The 18,211-nt window shown below is 44.4% G+C and overlaps 1 protein-coding gene across 1 annotated transcript in view; it reads left to right on the plus strand.

The window, feature by feature from the left end:
• Nucleotides 1–18,211, plus strand: part of LOC140426952 (electrogenic sodium bicarbonate cotransporter 1-like) — a 147,976-nt gene that overhangs the window by 54,519 nt on the left and 75,246 nt on the right. Inside the window, exons 6-12 of the mRNA XM_072512257.1 lie at nt 1,579–1,666; nt 5,526–5,680; nt 10,573–10,668; nt 11,932–12,106; nt 12,623–12,756; nt 16,776–17,044; nt 17,135–17,208. Of these exons, the coding sequence (XP_072368358.1) occupies nt 1,579–1,666; nt 5,526–5,680; nt 10,573–10,668; nt 11,932–12,106; nt 12,623–12,756; nt 16,776–17,044; nt 17,135–17,208 (991 nt within the window). The remainder of the gene's footprint in view (nt 1–1,578; nt 1,667–5,525; nt 5,681–10,572; nt 10,669–11,931; nt 12,107–12,622; nt 12,757–16,775; nt 17,045–17,134; nt 17,209–18,211) is intronic.

An 18,211-nucleotide genomic window follows, 5' to 3' on the forward strand; every position in this document is an offset into this window, starting at 1 on the left:
TTGAAGAAACATATTGTATTGTATTTTCAAATGATTAAAATCTTTCGGAACAATATATTAGGTCAGGATATGTCCAAAATATTGTAAAGCAATACTCTTATTGGTATCACTTCCTCGCCAGCTTCATGTTTTAATTTTGCTGATTTGTGTTAAATTTTTCAAGGAGCTAATTGTAATGTGCAACACACTATTCTTTAATCGGTCACTTCCCAATCTGGGATAAAGAGCAGGGGCGGGAATCTCTGACCTCCGCCGGGTCGGAGAATTGCTGGGTGGGGAGCGGCGTGAATCCCGCCTCGACGCCCCGATGCCAGCTGCCGAATTCTCCGGCGCCGCGGTTTTGGCGGGGGCGGGAATCGCGCCGCGCCGGTCGGCGGCCGCTGGCAGTGGCACCCCCGACGATTCTCCATCCCGCGATGGGCCGAGCGACCGCCTGTTTTTGGCCTGTCCCGCCGGCGTAAATCAAACCAGGTATGTACCGGCGGGACCTGGCTCTGCGTGGTCCTCGGGGGGGGGGGGATCTAGCCCCGGGGGGTGCCCCCACGGTGGCCTGGCCCGCGATCGGGGCCCACCGATCCACGGGCGGGCCTGTGCCGTGGGGGCACTCTTTCCCTCCGCGCCGGCCGCTGTCAACCTCCGCCATGGCTGGCGCGGAGACGGCACCCCCCTGTGCATGCGCTGGGATGACACCAGCACACTCGCGCTGGCCGGCAGAGGCCCTTCGGCACCGATTGGCGCAGCGCCAAACACTCCGGTGCTGGCCTAGCCCCTGAAGGTGCGGAGGATTCCACACCTTCTGGGCAGCCCGACGCCGGAGTGGTTCATGCCACTCCTCGGCGCCGGTGTAGCCCGCCCGCTGGTTAGGGGAGAATCCGCCCAAGTACTCTCCTGGAAAATACCTTGATTTAATTCTATCACAATGAATTGGGGAGCGATGGTGGCAGAGTGGAATATAAATCTAGTCTTGGTAATGGTTACCATGAAATTATCAAAAATTGTTGTAAACAAAAACTGGTTCACAATGTTCTTTAGGAAAGGAAATCTGCCATCCTTGCATGGTCTGACCTACATGTGACTCCAAAACCACTGCAATGTTGTTGACTCTTAGCTGCCCCTGAAATAGCCTAGCAAGCCACTAAGTTGAAGGATAATTAGAGGTGGGTAACATATGCAGGCCCTGCCAGCGATGCACACATCCCATGAAAGAATAAAAATAAGTTACTTTCTGTGCTCTATTTTCTATGATTCATGCATTTAACACTTAAGTATATTTTAAATAACTTTTGTTAAATTCTAATATATGTATTAGTTGATGAGTGAATTTTGAGACCCTAATAATGCAGGGAACATATATCTGACATTCCGATACACGCTGACTTTGTTCAAGGCCTTACAGAGTCTACAGAGTGGAGCTGAGTCCACAAAAGATCAGCCATGATCTCATTGAATGGTGGAGCAAGCTCGAGGGGCCAGATGGCCTACTCCTGCTCCTAGTTCTTATGTTCTTATGTACCCTAAAGCAAAATATATTACTCTAGAACCGTTCTACCCAGAAATATCTTTGTCTTTCTCTTTCAGGTTTCTGTTCATTCTTCTCGGGCCAAAGGCTAAGGCCATGGCTTATCATCAGATTGGGAGAGCTGTTGCAACTCTGCTCACAGATGAGGCAAGACAGGAATCAATTATAAAATTAAATCTTTTGGTGGAACTTGTTAACTGTACAAAAACTGTGACAAATGTACACATTATCTCACATGGCATTGAAACTGTATAAGAAATGTGTAAATGTATAAGACAATAGACAAGCAAGTGAAAAACATTTAAGGCAATATTAATTTTAAAAGGGAGGGATTGGGCAGCACGGTGGCACAGTGGTTAGCACTACTGCCTCACGGCGCTGAGGACCCGGGTTCGATCCGGACCACTTTCTGTGTGGATTTTTCACATTCTCCCCATGTTTGCGTGGGTCTCATCCCCACAACCCAAAGATGTGCAGGGTAGGTGGATTGGCCACTCTAAATTGCCCTTTAATTAGGGAATGATTTGAATGAGGGAACAAAATGTCTCCAAATTTGCAGATGACACAAAGTTGAGAATTTGTTTTTAATTTTAAAAGTGCCCAATTCCAGAATGTGCCCCAGAAGCCTGACCACTAACGTTGCTCACCGGGGTGCGTGTCTCTGCACTGGTGGAGGGTGGGATGATAGCTGTTATGCATCTGTGATGGCATCCTCGGAGGTCTCCTCCGAGGTGTTCGTCTGCGAGGCAGGGGGTGGGACAACCCCAGATAAGCCACGCCGTCAGCTGGAAGTCCTGCTGGAGAATGGACATGTGGTCAGTGGGAGGGATGCGTCATTCAGAATGGCAATAGCTACTCACATGTGACATCCATCTGGGTGGGGCCCAGTGGATCCTCATCTGTGCGGCTTGCGCCAAACCTCCACATTGGTGACCGCTCTGTCCTTGGCTACGCCTGTAACCCCTGGGGCCTGTTCCTTGAAGGTGGTGAGGATTCTGATGTCCGGCACCCCGTCGCAATCTGGGCCCACCCCCGACAGTTATGGGCCAACTTCTCCTGCGGAGACACTGGGAGGACATCATTAGCCACACACGTAGTTCAACGAGGGGAGAGGGGGGTGGGGGGAAGATTCTAGGGGAGTTGGTGGCTGGGGAGGGGCTTGGGGTGGAGGGTAGAAGAAGGGGAAATAAGGTTTTGGGGAGAGGGCAGCGTAGACGGCATGGGTGTACCTGGGCACGGTGCTGGGCTGGGGCGGTGCCAGGTGCAGTCTCATTGGGGGGGGGGCATCCAGTGCCAACTCATCCATGCCGACCCGGAGTAGGCCGCTGGCCTTCTTGTGGCACTGGGTGCCAGTCCCCCTCGTGATGCTGCCCGAGGTAATGGCCACTGCCCCTTTTGTGTGAAGTTTGTACTTTCTCCCCGTATCTGGGTGGGTTTTCCTTTGGGTACTCCGGTTTCCTCCCACAGTCCAAAGATATATAGGTTAGGTGGAGTGGTCATGCTAAATTACCCCTTAGTGTCCTAAAGTTTAGGTCGGGTTATTGGGATCAGGTGGAGGGCTTATGTAGGGTGCTCTTCCCAAGGCCCGTGCAGATTCAATGGGCTGAATGGCCTCCTTCTGCACTGTAAGTTCTATGATTCATCCCAGGCGGCACTGGCTGCCTGTGGCTTACCTTCCGGGACCCCCGGGGGAACAGGACATCCCTCCCGGCCTCAACTGCCTCTAGGAGCCTTCCAGATCTGCATTCCTGAATTGTGGGGCCGTGTCTTGGCGCCATGGCTGTGAGCTGAGTGGGGTTGACGGTGCAAGAGCAGTGTACGTGCTGCTCTATCTTGTTAATGGGGGGGCCGGCTATCGCGGTACAGGCGAATCGGCTGGCGAGCCTTCATTTGCAGGGTGACACCTGTGGGACCTCCTTAAGTGGACCAATTAAAGTTGTATTCCTGTGATAGTCTTGCCCGGCTGAGCGCTGGGAAGCCCGTGGCTGTTCTCGCTCACTACCATTCTAAGAAACCTTTTGGAAGAATCGTGTCCTGTGTCTCCTGAATCAATGATATTCGAAGGTTGAGAAAGAAACAGAGGAACAGTGAAGAAGGCTGACTTGAGGGGATGAAGCAAAGTCAAATCAGGTATAAAAATAAAAATAAAGATAAAACATTGGATTGAGAGAGAGAGAGGTAAGAGGGAGAATGGAAAAGAAGGAACAGAACTTCAATTAAAACTTGTTTCTAACAACAGTTTAGTACCTGTAGGAATGAGACTTCATAATTTAAATTGTTCTCTTTCTGGGGTGAATAAGTTGATTGTCAATTCAGACTATTTAAATGATAAATTACCAGCCTCAACTTTCTGTGGTGAGCTTAATAGGCAGTTAATGTACAAATGCAGTAACTTCATGAAACTCATGGGAAGGTTGAGGGTGAACTGTTGTGTAGGTGAGGCTAATTGCAAAGTGGCACAAATCTCAGCTTGTAGCAATTCACAATTCACAAGGTATCTCTGCCGCAAGTTGTGGATGATTTATACACCAGAAACAGAATACACATGAAACTCGCAGTTATTTTGGTAACAATTTCCATGTTAGCATTTTCTGCTCATATAGGTTTTACTACTGAATTGTACTTCTGGAATTGATCTTTTACAAATTCTCAATCATGAAAGTATTTTCAAATCTTTAGAGTGAATATTGAAGCATGGTGAATTATAGAATCCTTCAATGCAGAAGGAGGCCATTCAGCTCAACAAGTCTGCACTAACCCTCAAAGAGCACCCTGGACGGGATTCTCCGCCCCCGGGACTAAGTGCCCGCGCCATCGTGAACGCTGTCGCGTTTCACGACGGCGTGAACAGGGCCCGGGCACAATCTATTCTGGCCCCCACAGGGGGCCAGCATGGCGCTGGAGCGGTTCACGCCGCTCCAGCCTTCTTACGCGGCGCCAAATGGGCGCCACGCCAACCCGCGCATGCGCAGTTGGGGCAGCTCATTCCTGCGCATGCGCGGGGAACTTCTTCCGCGCGCCGGCCCCTCACCAACATGGTGTCGGGGTTCTGGGACCGGCCGCGGAAGGAGGTAGGCCCGGGGGGGTAGAGGCCGGCCCGCTGATCGGTAGGCCCCGAGCACGGGCCAGACCCCATCCGAGGCCCCCCCCGGTGAAGGAAACCGCCCCCCCCATAGGCCACCCCTCCCCAGCATTCCCGCACAGTTCCCGCCGGCAGCGACTAGGGGTGAACTGCACCGGCGGGACTGTCATTTTCTTCGCCAGCCGCTCGGCCCATCCGGGCCGGAGAATTGCTGCTCGCCGTTTGCGGCAATTCTCCGAGCGGCCTGGCGCGATTCTCGCGGCGCTGGTTTCGGTGGGGCGGGAGAATCGCGTGCGGGTGTCGGGATGGGGTGGCGCGACTCGCGCGGCGCCCCGGCGATTCTCCAAACCGGCGTGGGGGGGGAGAATACTGCCCCCTAACTAAAGGGGCAATTTAAGCATGGCAAAACCACCTAACTGCACATTTTTGGACTATGGGAGGAAACTGGAGCACCTGGAGAAAACCCATGCAAACACGGGGAGAATGTGAAAACTCCACACAGACAGGTGGAACTGTGGTTCGCACTGCTGCCTCACAGCATCAGGGACCCAGGTTCGATTCCAGCCTTGGGTGACTGTCTGTGTGGAGTTCCACAGTCTGCCCATGTCTGCTTTGGTTTCCTCCGTGTGCTCCGGTTTCCTCCCACTGTCCAAAGATGTGTAAGTAAGGTGGATTACCCATGAGCAATGCGCAGGTTATGAGGATAGGGTGGAGGAGTGGGCCTAGGTAGAGTGCTCTTTCAGAGGGTCGGTGCAGACTCGATGAGCTCAATGGCATCCTTTCTGCACGGTCAGGATTTTATGGATTTATTTGATCCTGCAAATAAATTTTAAGTAAAGCTATATTTATAGTTGCCATTTGCTTTGTAATGAATTATTCATTCTTTTTAAATAGTTGATTAAATTACACAATATTATTTTGCAGTTGTTCCATATTGTGGCATTTAAGGCAAAATTGAGAGAAGACCTACTAGCTGGAATTGATGAGTTCCTTGATGAGGTAACTGTGCTACCTCCAGGGAAGTGGGATCCCACTTTACGGATAGCACCTCCAAAGATTCTTCCATCATTGCACAAGCGGTAAGCGTTGAGTAAATTGATTTTATTTCATTGTTTTTGTCCACCACGTACAATAGAATAAATCCACCAAGCAGGCAGGGTAATTACAGCTTCCTGGATTGTTGAACGTATTCCACCTGTTGTACGTGTTTCGGCTGCTAGAGATTCCACAAAAGTGATATGAGGTAGTGCCTTATCTGAGGATAAATATTTTCTTTCTAAAGGGCATTATTTGTATCTCTTGACTCTTCTGATAGGAAAGTTGAGATAAGTGTGTAGGTAATTTCTTAAAACTGTTCTTCCATTGTGCTTCCTAGAGAGAAAAAGTCTGAAAAGTAGCATTGGGGAGGATGTACCTATTGAGTAGAATTTAATCCAGATAATGGTCTCGGGCTCTTTTGTGGCGAGAGAGCTGGCCAGAGCCCCACATCAACTCCTTTGGGGAAGACTCATTGTATTAAGTACCAATCAGGCACCTAACTGAGTACCAATCAGCCTTCCCTGGAGTGCAGGACCCCGTGAACGGAAACCCTGACCCTCCTTACCCCCACCACCCACCCCTCCACCTTCCCTTGAAGGATGCCAGCCAACCAGAGGTTGGCAGCTGTCCATTAGAGGCAGTGCCTCTGATTTAGAATGTTGTGGGTTTAAACTCAGTCCAGCGTAGTGAGTCGAGTTTGAGAGTGCTTCAGCATGCATTTTCTCCACGTACCCTGGCTAATATTTATCCCTCAACCAACTTCAGTAAAACAGAAAATCTGGTTGTTTATGTCACTGCAGTTTGTTGGGCCCTGCTGCTACATCACCTCACATTATAACAAGAACTATAATTGAAAAGTACTTCATTAACTGTGAACTGATTTGGGACATTCTAAATCCATGAAAGGCAATATATAATATGTCCTTTCCCATCTTTCTTTATTACATTCCATCTCATTTAACAAATTTGCTTATTTTTCTTGGGTATCTTTGTTTTGAGAGAGCATGTTTCTCATGTCTTCCCTTGTAAATACCTAGAGGATATATGTTCATTCAGAATAGTTACTATTTTTCACGCTTCCTCAGTTTTAAACCAATTTATATATTGTATTGTTTTCAGCTCTTTTCTAATGATTCTGTAGCTGTTCTGATATGCAAAACAAATCTTGACCCTTAGATCATTTCTCTTGACATCTCGGTCCTTGCAAACTGCTGCCTCACACAGTTGACCACACCATCCTCCTCCAACGCCCCTCCCTGTTGTCAAGCTAGATAGAACTGCCCTTGCCTTGTTCGATTCCCAACTATCGCGTCATAGCCAAAACATCTGCTACAATGGTTTACCCATCTATCCTGCACCAATACCTCAGGAATCACCCAAACGATCTTTCCTTGGACCCCTCATATTTTAACTACTTGCTGCCATTTGACAACATCGTCTGAAACCATAACGTTAGGTTTCCATGTACTCTGACAACACTTAGCTCCACCTCACTGCCACATCTTTCGACCTTTCTACTGCTTTTGATTTGTCAGACTTCTCGTCTAACATTGAGTATTAGATGACCAAATATTTTCCCAATTAAATATTGCATAAAGATTATTGTCTTTGGTCCCGCCACAAACTCCATTCCTTATCATTTGACTCCAGCTGCCTGGCCACAGTCTGAGGTTGTATCAGACTGGCGTCCTATTTAACCTCGAGGTAAGATTCCTTACATCCTCGCCAACTCCATAGCATCTCCTACCTTTGACCTTGCCTTATCTCATCCTCTTTAAACTTGAGCTCATCTAAAACTCTGTGGCCATATCCTAACTCTCACTCTGTCTCTGTTATAACCTGCCTACTGACGATTGGCTGGGGACTAATGATTATCCCACAATCCTATGGGAGTATGAACTTCCCCAAGAGGGGGGCGGAGAAACTCCTACTATAAATAAGCTGGCCAGTCCAGGAACCAGGAGGAAGGAGAAGGTAGCAAGGGAAGTTACTGCTACTGCTATGTATATATTGTTATAGTAAATAAACTTTATTATTTTGTATCCTTAAAACCTGTGCTGGATTCTTCGGGGCCCTTACAAAAGTCTCGTTCACCAATCACACATGCTTGCTGACCTACACTGACTTACTCAGCAATGCCTTGATTTAAAATTCCCATTCCTATTTCAAATCTATTCTGACCTTCCCCCTTCCATTTCTAAACTTCACCAGCTCCAGAGACCGCAACTTCCTTGTGACTTCATGGAGACTCACTACTTCGTTGAAGATTAATTGATTTTCATCAATCCACCCTTGCTGGCCATGACTGAGCTGCTTAAGTCTGTAGGGTTTTTGGATTCTGCGCTAAACCCCAGAGTAAAAACATTCTTGTTGAGAATAAACTTATTGGCAAAAAGGACAATCACTAAGATAACAAGGTTTATTGGACAATAAAGATTGATACTTAACATTTCACTAATTGAGGCATGGTACTGTTCACAAGATCAATGCATGTCAGTCATCTTTTTGTGGATCTCAGGACTTCAGAGACCTTTTCTCAGTTAATTAAACCTGGTGTCTTGACTCACAAGATCCTTCAAGATTTTAACTTCATCAACATAACCCTAACATACAAACTCCTTTACAGCTTTAAAACCTCAACCCAGGTGGATCCTTCATTCTCTCTCTGTCAGTGATAGTTTTCATAAAAAGACTATTACCTTTCTCTTAAGGGATTAACTTTAGCCTAATGCTGGATTCTAACACTAATCTGGATTCCAATTACAATACTCAACCTATGACAATTACTTTAATCACTTAATAATAATCTTTATTGTCAATAAGTAGGCATACATTAACACTGCAATGAAGTTACTGTGAAAAGCCCCTAGTCGCCACATTCCAGCGCCTGTTCGGGTACACAGAAGGAGAATTCAGAATGTCCAAATTACCTAACAGCGCATCTTTCAGGACTTGTGGGAGGAAACCGGAGCACCCGGAGAAAACCCACACATACACAGGGAGACTGTGCAGACTCTGTACAGACAGTGACCCAAGCCAGGAATCGAACCTGGGACCCTGGAGCTGTGCTACCCACTGTGCTCACTTCTAGGTTCTTATGGCAACCCCCAACCCATCAACTAGCAATGTCTTGCAAAAATGCTAGCTTCTGACCAAGTGTTCTTCTCTTAACCCCTCACTTTCTTTCCCAATAATGTGCCAAGCAAGTGTCCTGAGACAAGTAGTATCCCCTGACGATTGCAAGACCCCAGTGTTGTTTCCCTATTTTTTTACCTTTTTTTGCAGACAGCTTTTGCAACATCCAGCTCAATCTGTGCACCTGTAACAACTTTGTCATGATATGCAGACGCGCAACCAATGGGTCGTCAGAACAGGACACAACCAATGGGTAATCAGGACACCCAGAGGTGGTATTACCACAAGGGGGCACTACACGACCACTATAAAAAGGACAAGGCACACAGGCTCTGCCTCTTCCTCCGGCACAAACCTAGAGAGCAAGACAGGGTTGATTAACAGCAACGTCACACCCTAGCACATGGTCTAGAGCAAGCTTATATAGTTAGCAAAGTAGACTGAGTTACTAGAGTCAGATTAGCAGAGTGTCGAACTCATTTAGGAGCATTGTTAATCACTCAATAAATACGTTGAACTTATCTCAGAGTCTGGAGCATCCTTCAGCAAAGCCTACATCAAGTAGCAGCTTAAGTTACTCGAAGTAACATAACACAACAAACATCTAACCAAATAGTTACAATTCTTGATCAATGAGAGGAGTACTTTCCCACAGCAATCTAACTTTAACTTGTACCCTTTTTACTGGAGAACCATCATCAGACCACCCTTCTAACCTGGTAGCATTGCAATCTTGGCATTTGTTTATTGCTGATGCTGAACTCACTGGAGCCCAAAAATGCAAAATGTGTCCCAGCTGTCCTTCCACGTTTTGTTTCTTAAAGCTACATTACAGTATTTTGGCACTTAAAGGAATACCAACTTTGAGACTTTCTTAACATTCCAATAATGTATATAAATTAAGATGTTTCATCACTAAGCTTATGTAAATTACAATTTGATAACTTTTTAAAAAAATTTAGAATACCCAATTATTTTTTTCCAATTAAGGGCAGTTTAGCATGGCCAATCCACCACCCTGCACATCCTTTGGGCTGTGGGGTTGAGACCCATGCAGACATGGGGAAAATGTGCAAACTCCACACAGACAGTGACCCGGTGGCAGGATTGAACCTGGTCCTCAGCACCGTGAAGCAGCAGTGCTAACCACTGTGCCACGGCGCCGTCCTTACAATTTGATAACTTAAGCCTTATTAATTACACAAATGTGCCAAGGAGAAGTCTAGCAGACCCTAAGCTTTGGGATTCCCTCATTAAACCTCTCTACTTCTTTCGTCTCCTTTAAGTTGCTCCTTCAAACTTACTTCTCTGCCCAAGCTGTTTGTCATTTGCCCTCATCTCTCCTGTTGTATCTTGGTGTCGGATTGTTTGATAATGCTCCTGGGAAGATTCTTCTGACAATTTATCGCGCAATTGGCAAGTTTTTGTTGCTGCCCTCATGAATTGCCATTTTGCCATTCCTCAATTCACTTTCTTAACTTATTTGTATCTTTTTGTATTTGGTCCCGCTTCTCAATCACTCCCATATTGGCATATATACAACCACACAAATAGCATTTACTGTTGGTGTCTTGTAATGTGACCTCCTATAGAAGAAGTCTTGTGCAGATAGTATTTTAATATTAGTCACTTTTCTGTCATTATATGATTGGAATATATTACAGAAGTAAATTGTTCTCAGTCCAGTTTAATGGTATAATAATTTGCGTGCAACATTACCATAACACAAAGTTACATTTCAGTTTTAAAAGAATTCCCATTAATATTTTATCTTGTTGAAAATCTGCTATTCTCATAGTTTTAAAGTTCACATGCATAAAGGAAGTCATATTCATCATGAAGAAAGATATGGGAGTAGTCTGCATGTTGCTGAAGATTTGAAAAGAACAGGAAAGTGAGTATCTACAGACTACTTTTGGCTTATTTACAACCCCAAGGGACTGGGACCCGTATAAAACCCCAGGGGCTGTATGTAGCAGAGAATGTTTGGCATGAAATGTATATTGTATATATAATCTGTAATTATAAATGCAGTTAGGCAACCTGGTGACTTGTACTTTACAGAAAAAAATAGAACTTTATTGCACTTGATGTACTGTCAACTTGTCAAAGTTGTGCTTTTACAAATTTTATGAATAACATATATATATATTTTAAATAATTACATGAAGAAATATATAGAACCATAGAATTCCTACAGTACAGATGGAGGCCATTCGGCCCATCGAGTCTGCACCAACCCTCTGAAAGAGCATCCTACTTAGGCCCCCCCCCCATAACTCAGCTAACCTACATATCTTTGGACACTAAGGGGAAATTTAACATGGCCAATCCACCTAACCTGCACTTTTTTGGACTGAGAGAAACCAGAGCACCCAAAGGAAACCCACGCAGACAGGGGCAGAAAGTACAAACTCCACACAGACAGTCACCCAAGGCCGGAATTGAACCCAGGACTCTGGTGCTATGAGGCAGCAGTGGTAACCATTGTGCCACTGTGCCGTGTCTCTCAGCTGAGAATTTAGCACAGGTCAAAAATTGAAGCCAGGAGCTTCCTGTTCAATTTCAAATTGAACAGCGCAGTTACCATTTAATAATAATAATCTTTATTATTGTCACAAGTAGGCTTACATTAACACTGCAAGGAAGTTACTGTGAAAATCCCCTACTCGCCACACTCCGGCACCTGTTCGCCAACATTGAGGGCATTTAAAAGTTTATTGGATAAACATATGGATGATAATGGTATAGTGTAGGTTAGATGGCTTTTGTTTCGGTGCAACATCGTGGGCCGAAGGGCCTGTACTGCGCTGTATTGTTCTATGTTCTATGTTCTATACACGGAAAGAGAATTCAGAATGTCCAATTCACCTAACAGCACATCTATCAGGACTTGTGGGAGGAAACCGGAGGAAACCCACGCAGACACAGGGAGAACATGCATACTCCACACAGACAGTGACCCAAGCGGGAATCGTACCTGGGACCCTGGTGCTGTGAAGCAACAGTGCTAACCACTGTGATACTCATTGTACAGAATTGGGGTATTAGCTTAAAATTAAACACAGGAGCAGAAAATTATTCTGATAACGTAAACCAGTGAAATATATGTTGCAATAGGTTCATTAAAAAAACCTATGTTTTGTCCCATCTCTAGGTTATTTGGAGGATTGATCAATGACATCAAAAGAAAAGCACCTTGGTTTGCCAGTGACTTTTATGATGCGCTGAACCTCCAGTGTCTTTCAGCTGTCCTATTCATCTATTTGGCCAGTGTAACAAATGCAATTACATTTGGGGGAATCTTGGGTGATGCAACTGACAATATGCAGGTTTGTATTCAACTTACTTGGGTGCAATTTATTTTGATAGTATTATGTCATTATACTTTTCATCTGGCATATTAGTTCACAACGCCTGCACAACAAAAGATTAGTTTAGTCCCGGTAATTACATGTTATAACGCTCTTTACCCTGGCTGCATAGTCAGCTTGTCTCACCAAAAGTAAAAATGATTACACTGATTTCTACTTTCTATTTTTGTTTCTGTACATGTTCTGTACTTATGAGAATATTTTTAAACTTCAGGTTACTACAATATTTATAACTTGCTGTTCACTCTTACGTTGTTTCATTTTTTTTCCCATTTTCTTTTCTCGCTCTTACTTTATTTGCTCTTTTCTGATTTTCTGTTTCTTTCTTCTCCTCTTTGTCTGTTACCCTCTGATCTTTTGCTTCTTTCTGCCGTTTCTTACTTTTTCTCTTCCATGACTGTATTATTAAAGAAAAACAAAATCAGTTTAGCATCATAATGATCAGAGCTTTTTGTTCCTATATATATATTCCAGGGAATTATAGAGAGCTTCCTTGGAACAGCTATTGCCGGAGCGGTTTTCTGCCTCTTTTCTGGCCAGCCGTTAACTGTTCTTGGTAGCACTGGTCCTGTTTTGGTATTTGAGCGACTGCTCTTCAACATTAGCAGGTATGATAATTGTGGTTGAACATTACTTAAGTTTCAGTATCAATTTGATATTGGAGTTTTATATTTGGTGAAGTATATTGACTTTCTTTATTCTTATTGTGAATGTGTCATAATAATGGTTGTAAAGCAATCAATGGTCACTTTCTATTGGCTACACTAACTCATTGGCTTGTGTAAGCGAATGAGCTTGATATGGAGACTATGGGCAGAACTTTTGCCCCCAGTACAGAGGCAGGTGGGTGTGAAAATTTGCGCCAACAACCCAGTTCATCAGCACCATCCCTCTGCTGAACTATTTTCCCAGAGGCGAGTTTGGGGTCGGATCGGCGACTTGGCCTGACCCTCAAGTGGTAGGAAGCCAATTAGGATGAGTAAATGTCAGTTGGTCGATGCTGACATTCTCATCGACCTACGAACTCCCAAGGAGTCAGGAACTAAATCGGCAGACTGGGGGCCAGTGCGCCAGGCACACTTTGTAGCTCGCCCTGCCTGCCTGGTCATGGGTGGGGGTGTTCGCCCTCCACGATGGTGACCCGGCAGCTGTGGTCACACTTTATTATAAAAGCTTTTTGAAGTTGTTGAGAGGATACCTCAAGATGAAAAGCAGATTTCCGTGTTTTCTTCCCTCCGCATTATGGGGGCAATTCTCTGGCTGCATTCCGCCCAGCGCAAATCCCACTATTTTAGGAGAATTCTGGGAGAGGCCCGAAATGGGATTTACGCATTTACCATGGACCATGGTCTCCAAGTGGGAGCAAGGAGATGAATACCCTTCTCCACTTACGTCCCGGGACCACAGCAGTAGCTGGCCAGATGTTGGCGGGGTGTTCATTCAAGGGAGATGGGGTTCAAGGGGCTCCTGCTGGGCTGGAGGAGGCCAAGTCAGAGGTCTTCCCCGGGATGGGGGTCGCTTTGAGTCTGTGAAGCCTTGACGCCTGCTTTATTTCATGTTTCACACCCCATATCAGGGGAAAGAACAGCTGCAGCTTGTCTGTCCTAAAACACTCTCCCAGGATAGAGCCACTCTCCAGCTTGTGTCTTGGAGAAGCATTTCAATCCCCATGGAGTTTCATTGGGGTGTGGTTTCACCACTGCAGTGCGCCTTCTGTTATCCCTTCGTACTTGGTTGTTTACATTGAATTTCACCATTCGGCCCATCGAGACTGCTCCACCATTCCATTATGGCTGATATGTTCCTCCTCTGCTGCCTATAATGTTACAGACCAAGAGCTGGATTGCGAAATCAGCCAGAGCATCTCCTCCCTCGAACACATGACCTAGGAGCAGGAGTAGGCAATTCCGAACCCAACACCCTCAATGTTATCATGGCTGATCCCATCCTGTCCTCAACTCCACCGTCCTACTCGTTCTCCATAACCCTTCACCCATTATCAATTAAAAATCTGTCTAACTCCTCCTTAAATTTACTCACTGTCCCTGCATGCACCGCACTCTGTGGTAGCGAATTCCACAGATTCACAACCCTTTGGGAGAAGTAGTTTTTCCTCAAATGTGTTTTAAATTTGCTACCTCTTATTCTAAGATTATGACCTCCCGTTTTAGACTGCCCCACAAGAGGAAGCATCTGCTCCAAGTCTACTTTAGCCGTGCCTTTTAGCATCTTGTATACCTCAATTAGATCTTCCTGCATTCTTCTAAATGCGAGAGAGTACAGGCCTAAACTGTTCAATCTCTCCTCATACGACAAACCCCTCATTGCTGGAATCAATCGAGTGAACTTCCTCTGAGCTGCCTCCAATGCCACTACATCTTTCCTCAAATAAGGGGACCAAAACTGTGCACTATTCCTTGTATAGTTGCAACACTTCCTTACCTTTATACGCAATTCCTTTTGCTATAAATGGCAACATCCCATTTGCTTTCCTTATTATCTGTTGCACCTGCATGCTCGTTTTCTGTGACTCATGCACAAGGACACCCAGATCCCTCTGCATCGGAGCACCCCGAAGTCTCTCCCCGTTTAGGTAATAAGTTGCCTTTCCATTTTTTCAACCAAAATGCATGGCCTCACACTTATCCACGTTAAACTCCATCTGCCTCATTTTGGCCCACTCTCCTAACCTACCTATATCCATTTCTAAGGTTCTTATTTCTTCATTGCAACTTACCATCCCACCTATTTTTGTGCATTCTGCAAATTTGGCTATAGAACCTTCTATCCCTGTATCCATGTCGTTAATATAGGTTGTAAATAGCTGGAGCCCAAGGACAGAACCCTGTGGCACCCCACTAGTTACATCTTGCCGTCCAGTAAAAGACCCATTTATTCCGACTATCTTGTCTCCTATCCGTCAGCCAGTCTTCTATCCAGCTAATAAGTTACCCCTAATCCCATGTGATTTCACCTTGTGAATGAATCTTCTGTGTGGCACCTTATCAAATGCCTTTTGGAAGTCCACATATACTACATCTACAGGTTCCCCATTATTCACTTTGCTTGTTGCATCTTCAGAACTCAAGCAAATTAGTCAAACATGATTTGCCCTTCATAAAACCATGTTGATTCTGTTGGATAGCACTTTGGCTCTCTAAGTGTCCTGATATTACGTCCTTGATAATTCTAACAATTTTCGAACAACAGATGTTAAACAGATGTTAAACTAACTGGTCTGTAATTTCCCACATTCCCACATTCTGCCTCCTTCACTTTTTGAATAAGGGTGTTACGTTAGCATTTTTCCAATCCACTAGAACCTTTCCTGTGTCCACGGCATTTTGGAATATCCTCACCCAGTTGAACCATTGGGGGAACTCTAGGTCTATTCTTTAAAGGGTCTTGAAAATACAAAGGAATTTTTTGAATTCAAATATTTTTCTTTTGAGATTTTGTACCCGTTAGTTGATATTTTCCTGACTAAGCACCTGTCTAGAATTAATAAACCATAATGGATATTGGAAAAATTTATTTTTTAGCCACCCCCCATTACAAAAAAAGGGGCAGACAGGTGTTTCAGGGAATGTTTCAAGACTCGATTCAGCAAACATTTGGCTTTAAAAATATTTACTTCGAATTCCTTCACTTACTATTTTTCTTTCTCCCCTCTCAATTAATGTAAAACATATTTTTGAAATGTTCCTAAAATTAGCTCATTGTATTGGTGATAAAAATACATTTTTTGTGATGCCCCACATATACTGATGGTCTCTGTGAAACAACGAATACATTTTAGTGGGATCCTTGAAATAATTTGTGGTGAAATTCCAGTTTTGTGGAGGCACAAAACAGATAGGAGCAGATCAGCTGCCCATTATACACCAGGCCCCTTTTTACAATGGAAAGATAAATATGATGAGGGGAAGAAGTGACCTTATTTGAATTTCATCCCATCGATCCTATGGGTACAGTCTCACGGCAGATAAGCTCTCCATATATAAAAAGCAATAAATGTAAATGTCGCCACAGTCCCAGAGGACCATTGGGTTGCAGTTCCCTTCGAGAGCTGACTGGTGGTGATTTTAAACATTTTTTTAGAGGACCCAATTTTTTCCAATTAAGGGGCAATTTAGTGTGGCCAATCCACCTACCCTGCACATCTTTGGCTTGTGGGGCCGAAACTCACGCAAACACAGGGAGAATGTGCAAACTCCACAAGGACAATGACCCAGAGCCGGGATCGAACCTGGGACCTCGGCGCCGTGAGGCAGCAGTGCTAACCAACGACTGGTGGTGATTTAACCTGAGGGTCGCCACAACTCAGGCAAGGGGCTAGGTTGAGAAGGCAGGGCCTTCACGAATAACCTCAGCAGGTATGGGAATTGAACCTGCACTGTTGGCATTGCGCCACATCACAAACCAACTATCTAGCCAACTGAGCTAACCGACCCCCGGTGATGGTGCGCCATTGATGGGACCGGATGATCCCACCAGCGTGAACAGCCGGAAGATCTTCCCCATAGAAATTGAAGCTGTTTGAAGCTATAGTTATTGGAAATATTTTAGCATTTTATTAATTGCTCGATTAATATTAATTCTTTATTTTGTAAATATACATTCACAGCGATTACCAGCTTGACTATTTGGAATTTCGCCTTTGGATTGGAATATGGACAGCATTCTTTTGTCTCATTCTGGTTGCCACAGAGGCCAGCTACCTGATCCAGTATTTTACACGTTTCACTGAGGAAGGTTTCTGCACTCTTATCAGCTTCATTTTTATCCATGATGCTTTTCAGAAAATGTTTCATTTGGCTGAGAATTATCCAATCAATTCTGCTTACAACAACAACCATGTTACTCTTTATCATTGTTCCTGTTTCCCCCCCACGGGTAAGAAATTGTCAATATTTAAAAACACAATTTTAAGCAAAGGAGATTTAGTTTACACATTGAATTTCATTTTATTGTTTTTTTCTTCAGATAATGTTACAAGTCTGCTGAACAAAACAACTGAAGCGTATTTTAAACTTGGTACAGTCGCCTATAATACAACTGTAAGTTTTGGCTCCAGCTGGAGATTTTATATGTTCCAAAGTAATACTTTGTTCCAATTTTCTCCTATCTCTCCCTGAATGTTTGATGAATGTGAGGTACAATTTCACTGTTATTATTATTATCATTGAATTATTACTATTATCAAATCTATTATTAAGGAGGTTATAGTGAGGTAGTTGGAAAATCTCAGTGCAATCTGGCAGAGTCAACGTGTTTTTGTGAAATGGAAATAATATTTGACTAATTTATTGAAGTCCTTTGAGAAAGTAACAAGCAATGTGGATAAAAGGGGAACCAGTGGATGTGTTGTACCTTGATTTCCAGAAGGCATTTGACAAGATGGCACATCAAAGGTTACTACGCAAAATAAGAGCCCATGGTGCGGTGATAAAAGCAGCATGAATAGAGGACTGGTTAGCTAGAGGAAGCAGAGAGTAGGCTAAAATGGATCATTTTCGTGTTGGCAAGATGCGAAGAGTGGAGTGCCACAGTGATGAGTACCGGAACCTCAACTATTTACAATTGACATCAATGTTTTGGGATTAAATGGTCAAATGTATAGTTGTTAAGTTTGCTGACATAAGAATAAGTAGGTAAGTAAATTGTGAAGAGGACAGATTGGGTCTCCAAAGAGATATAGATAGAATAAGTGACTGGGTAATATTTGGCAGATGAAGTACAATGTGGGAAAATGTGAACTTGTCCACTTTGACAAGAAGAATAGAAAAGCAGCATGTTATTTAAATGGAGTGAGAATGCAAAACTCTGGGGTACAGGGATCCGGGTAATTTGATACAAGAATCAGAAAAAGTTAGTATGCATGCACAGTGAGTGATTAGGAATGTTGTCGTTTATTGCAAGGAAAGGAGAATGGAATATAAAAATGGGAATGCTTTGCTACATTTGTACAGGTCATTGGTGGACCACATCTGGAAAATTGTGTACAATGTTGGCTTGATTTAAGAAAGGACATAGTTGCATTGAAGCAGTTAAGAGAAGGTT

The sequence above is a fragment of the Scyliorhinus torazame genome, chromosome 7 (genome assembly GCF_047496885.1).
Source record: "Scyliorhinus torazame isolate Kashiwa2021f chromosome 7, sScyTor2.1, whole genome shotgun sequence".
Taxonomy (NCBI): Eukaryota; Metazoa; Chordata; class Chondrichthyes; order Carcharhiniformes; family Scyliorhinidae; genus Scyliorhinus; species Scyliorhinus torazame.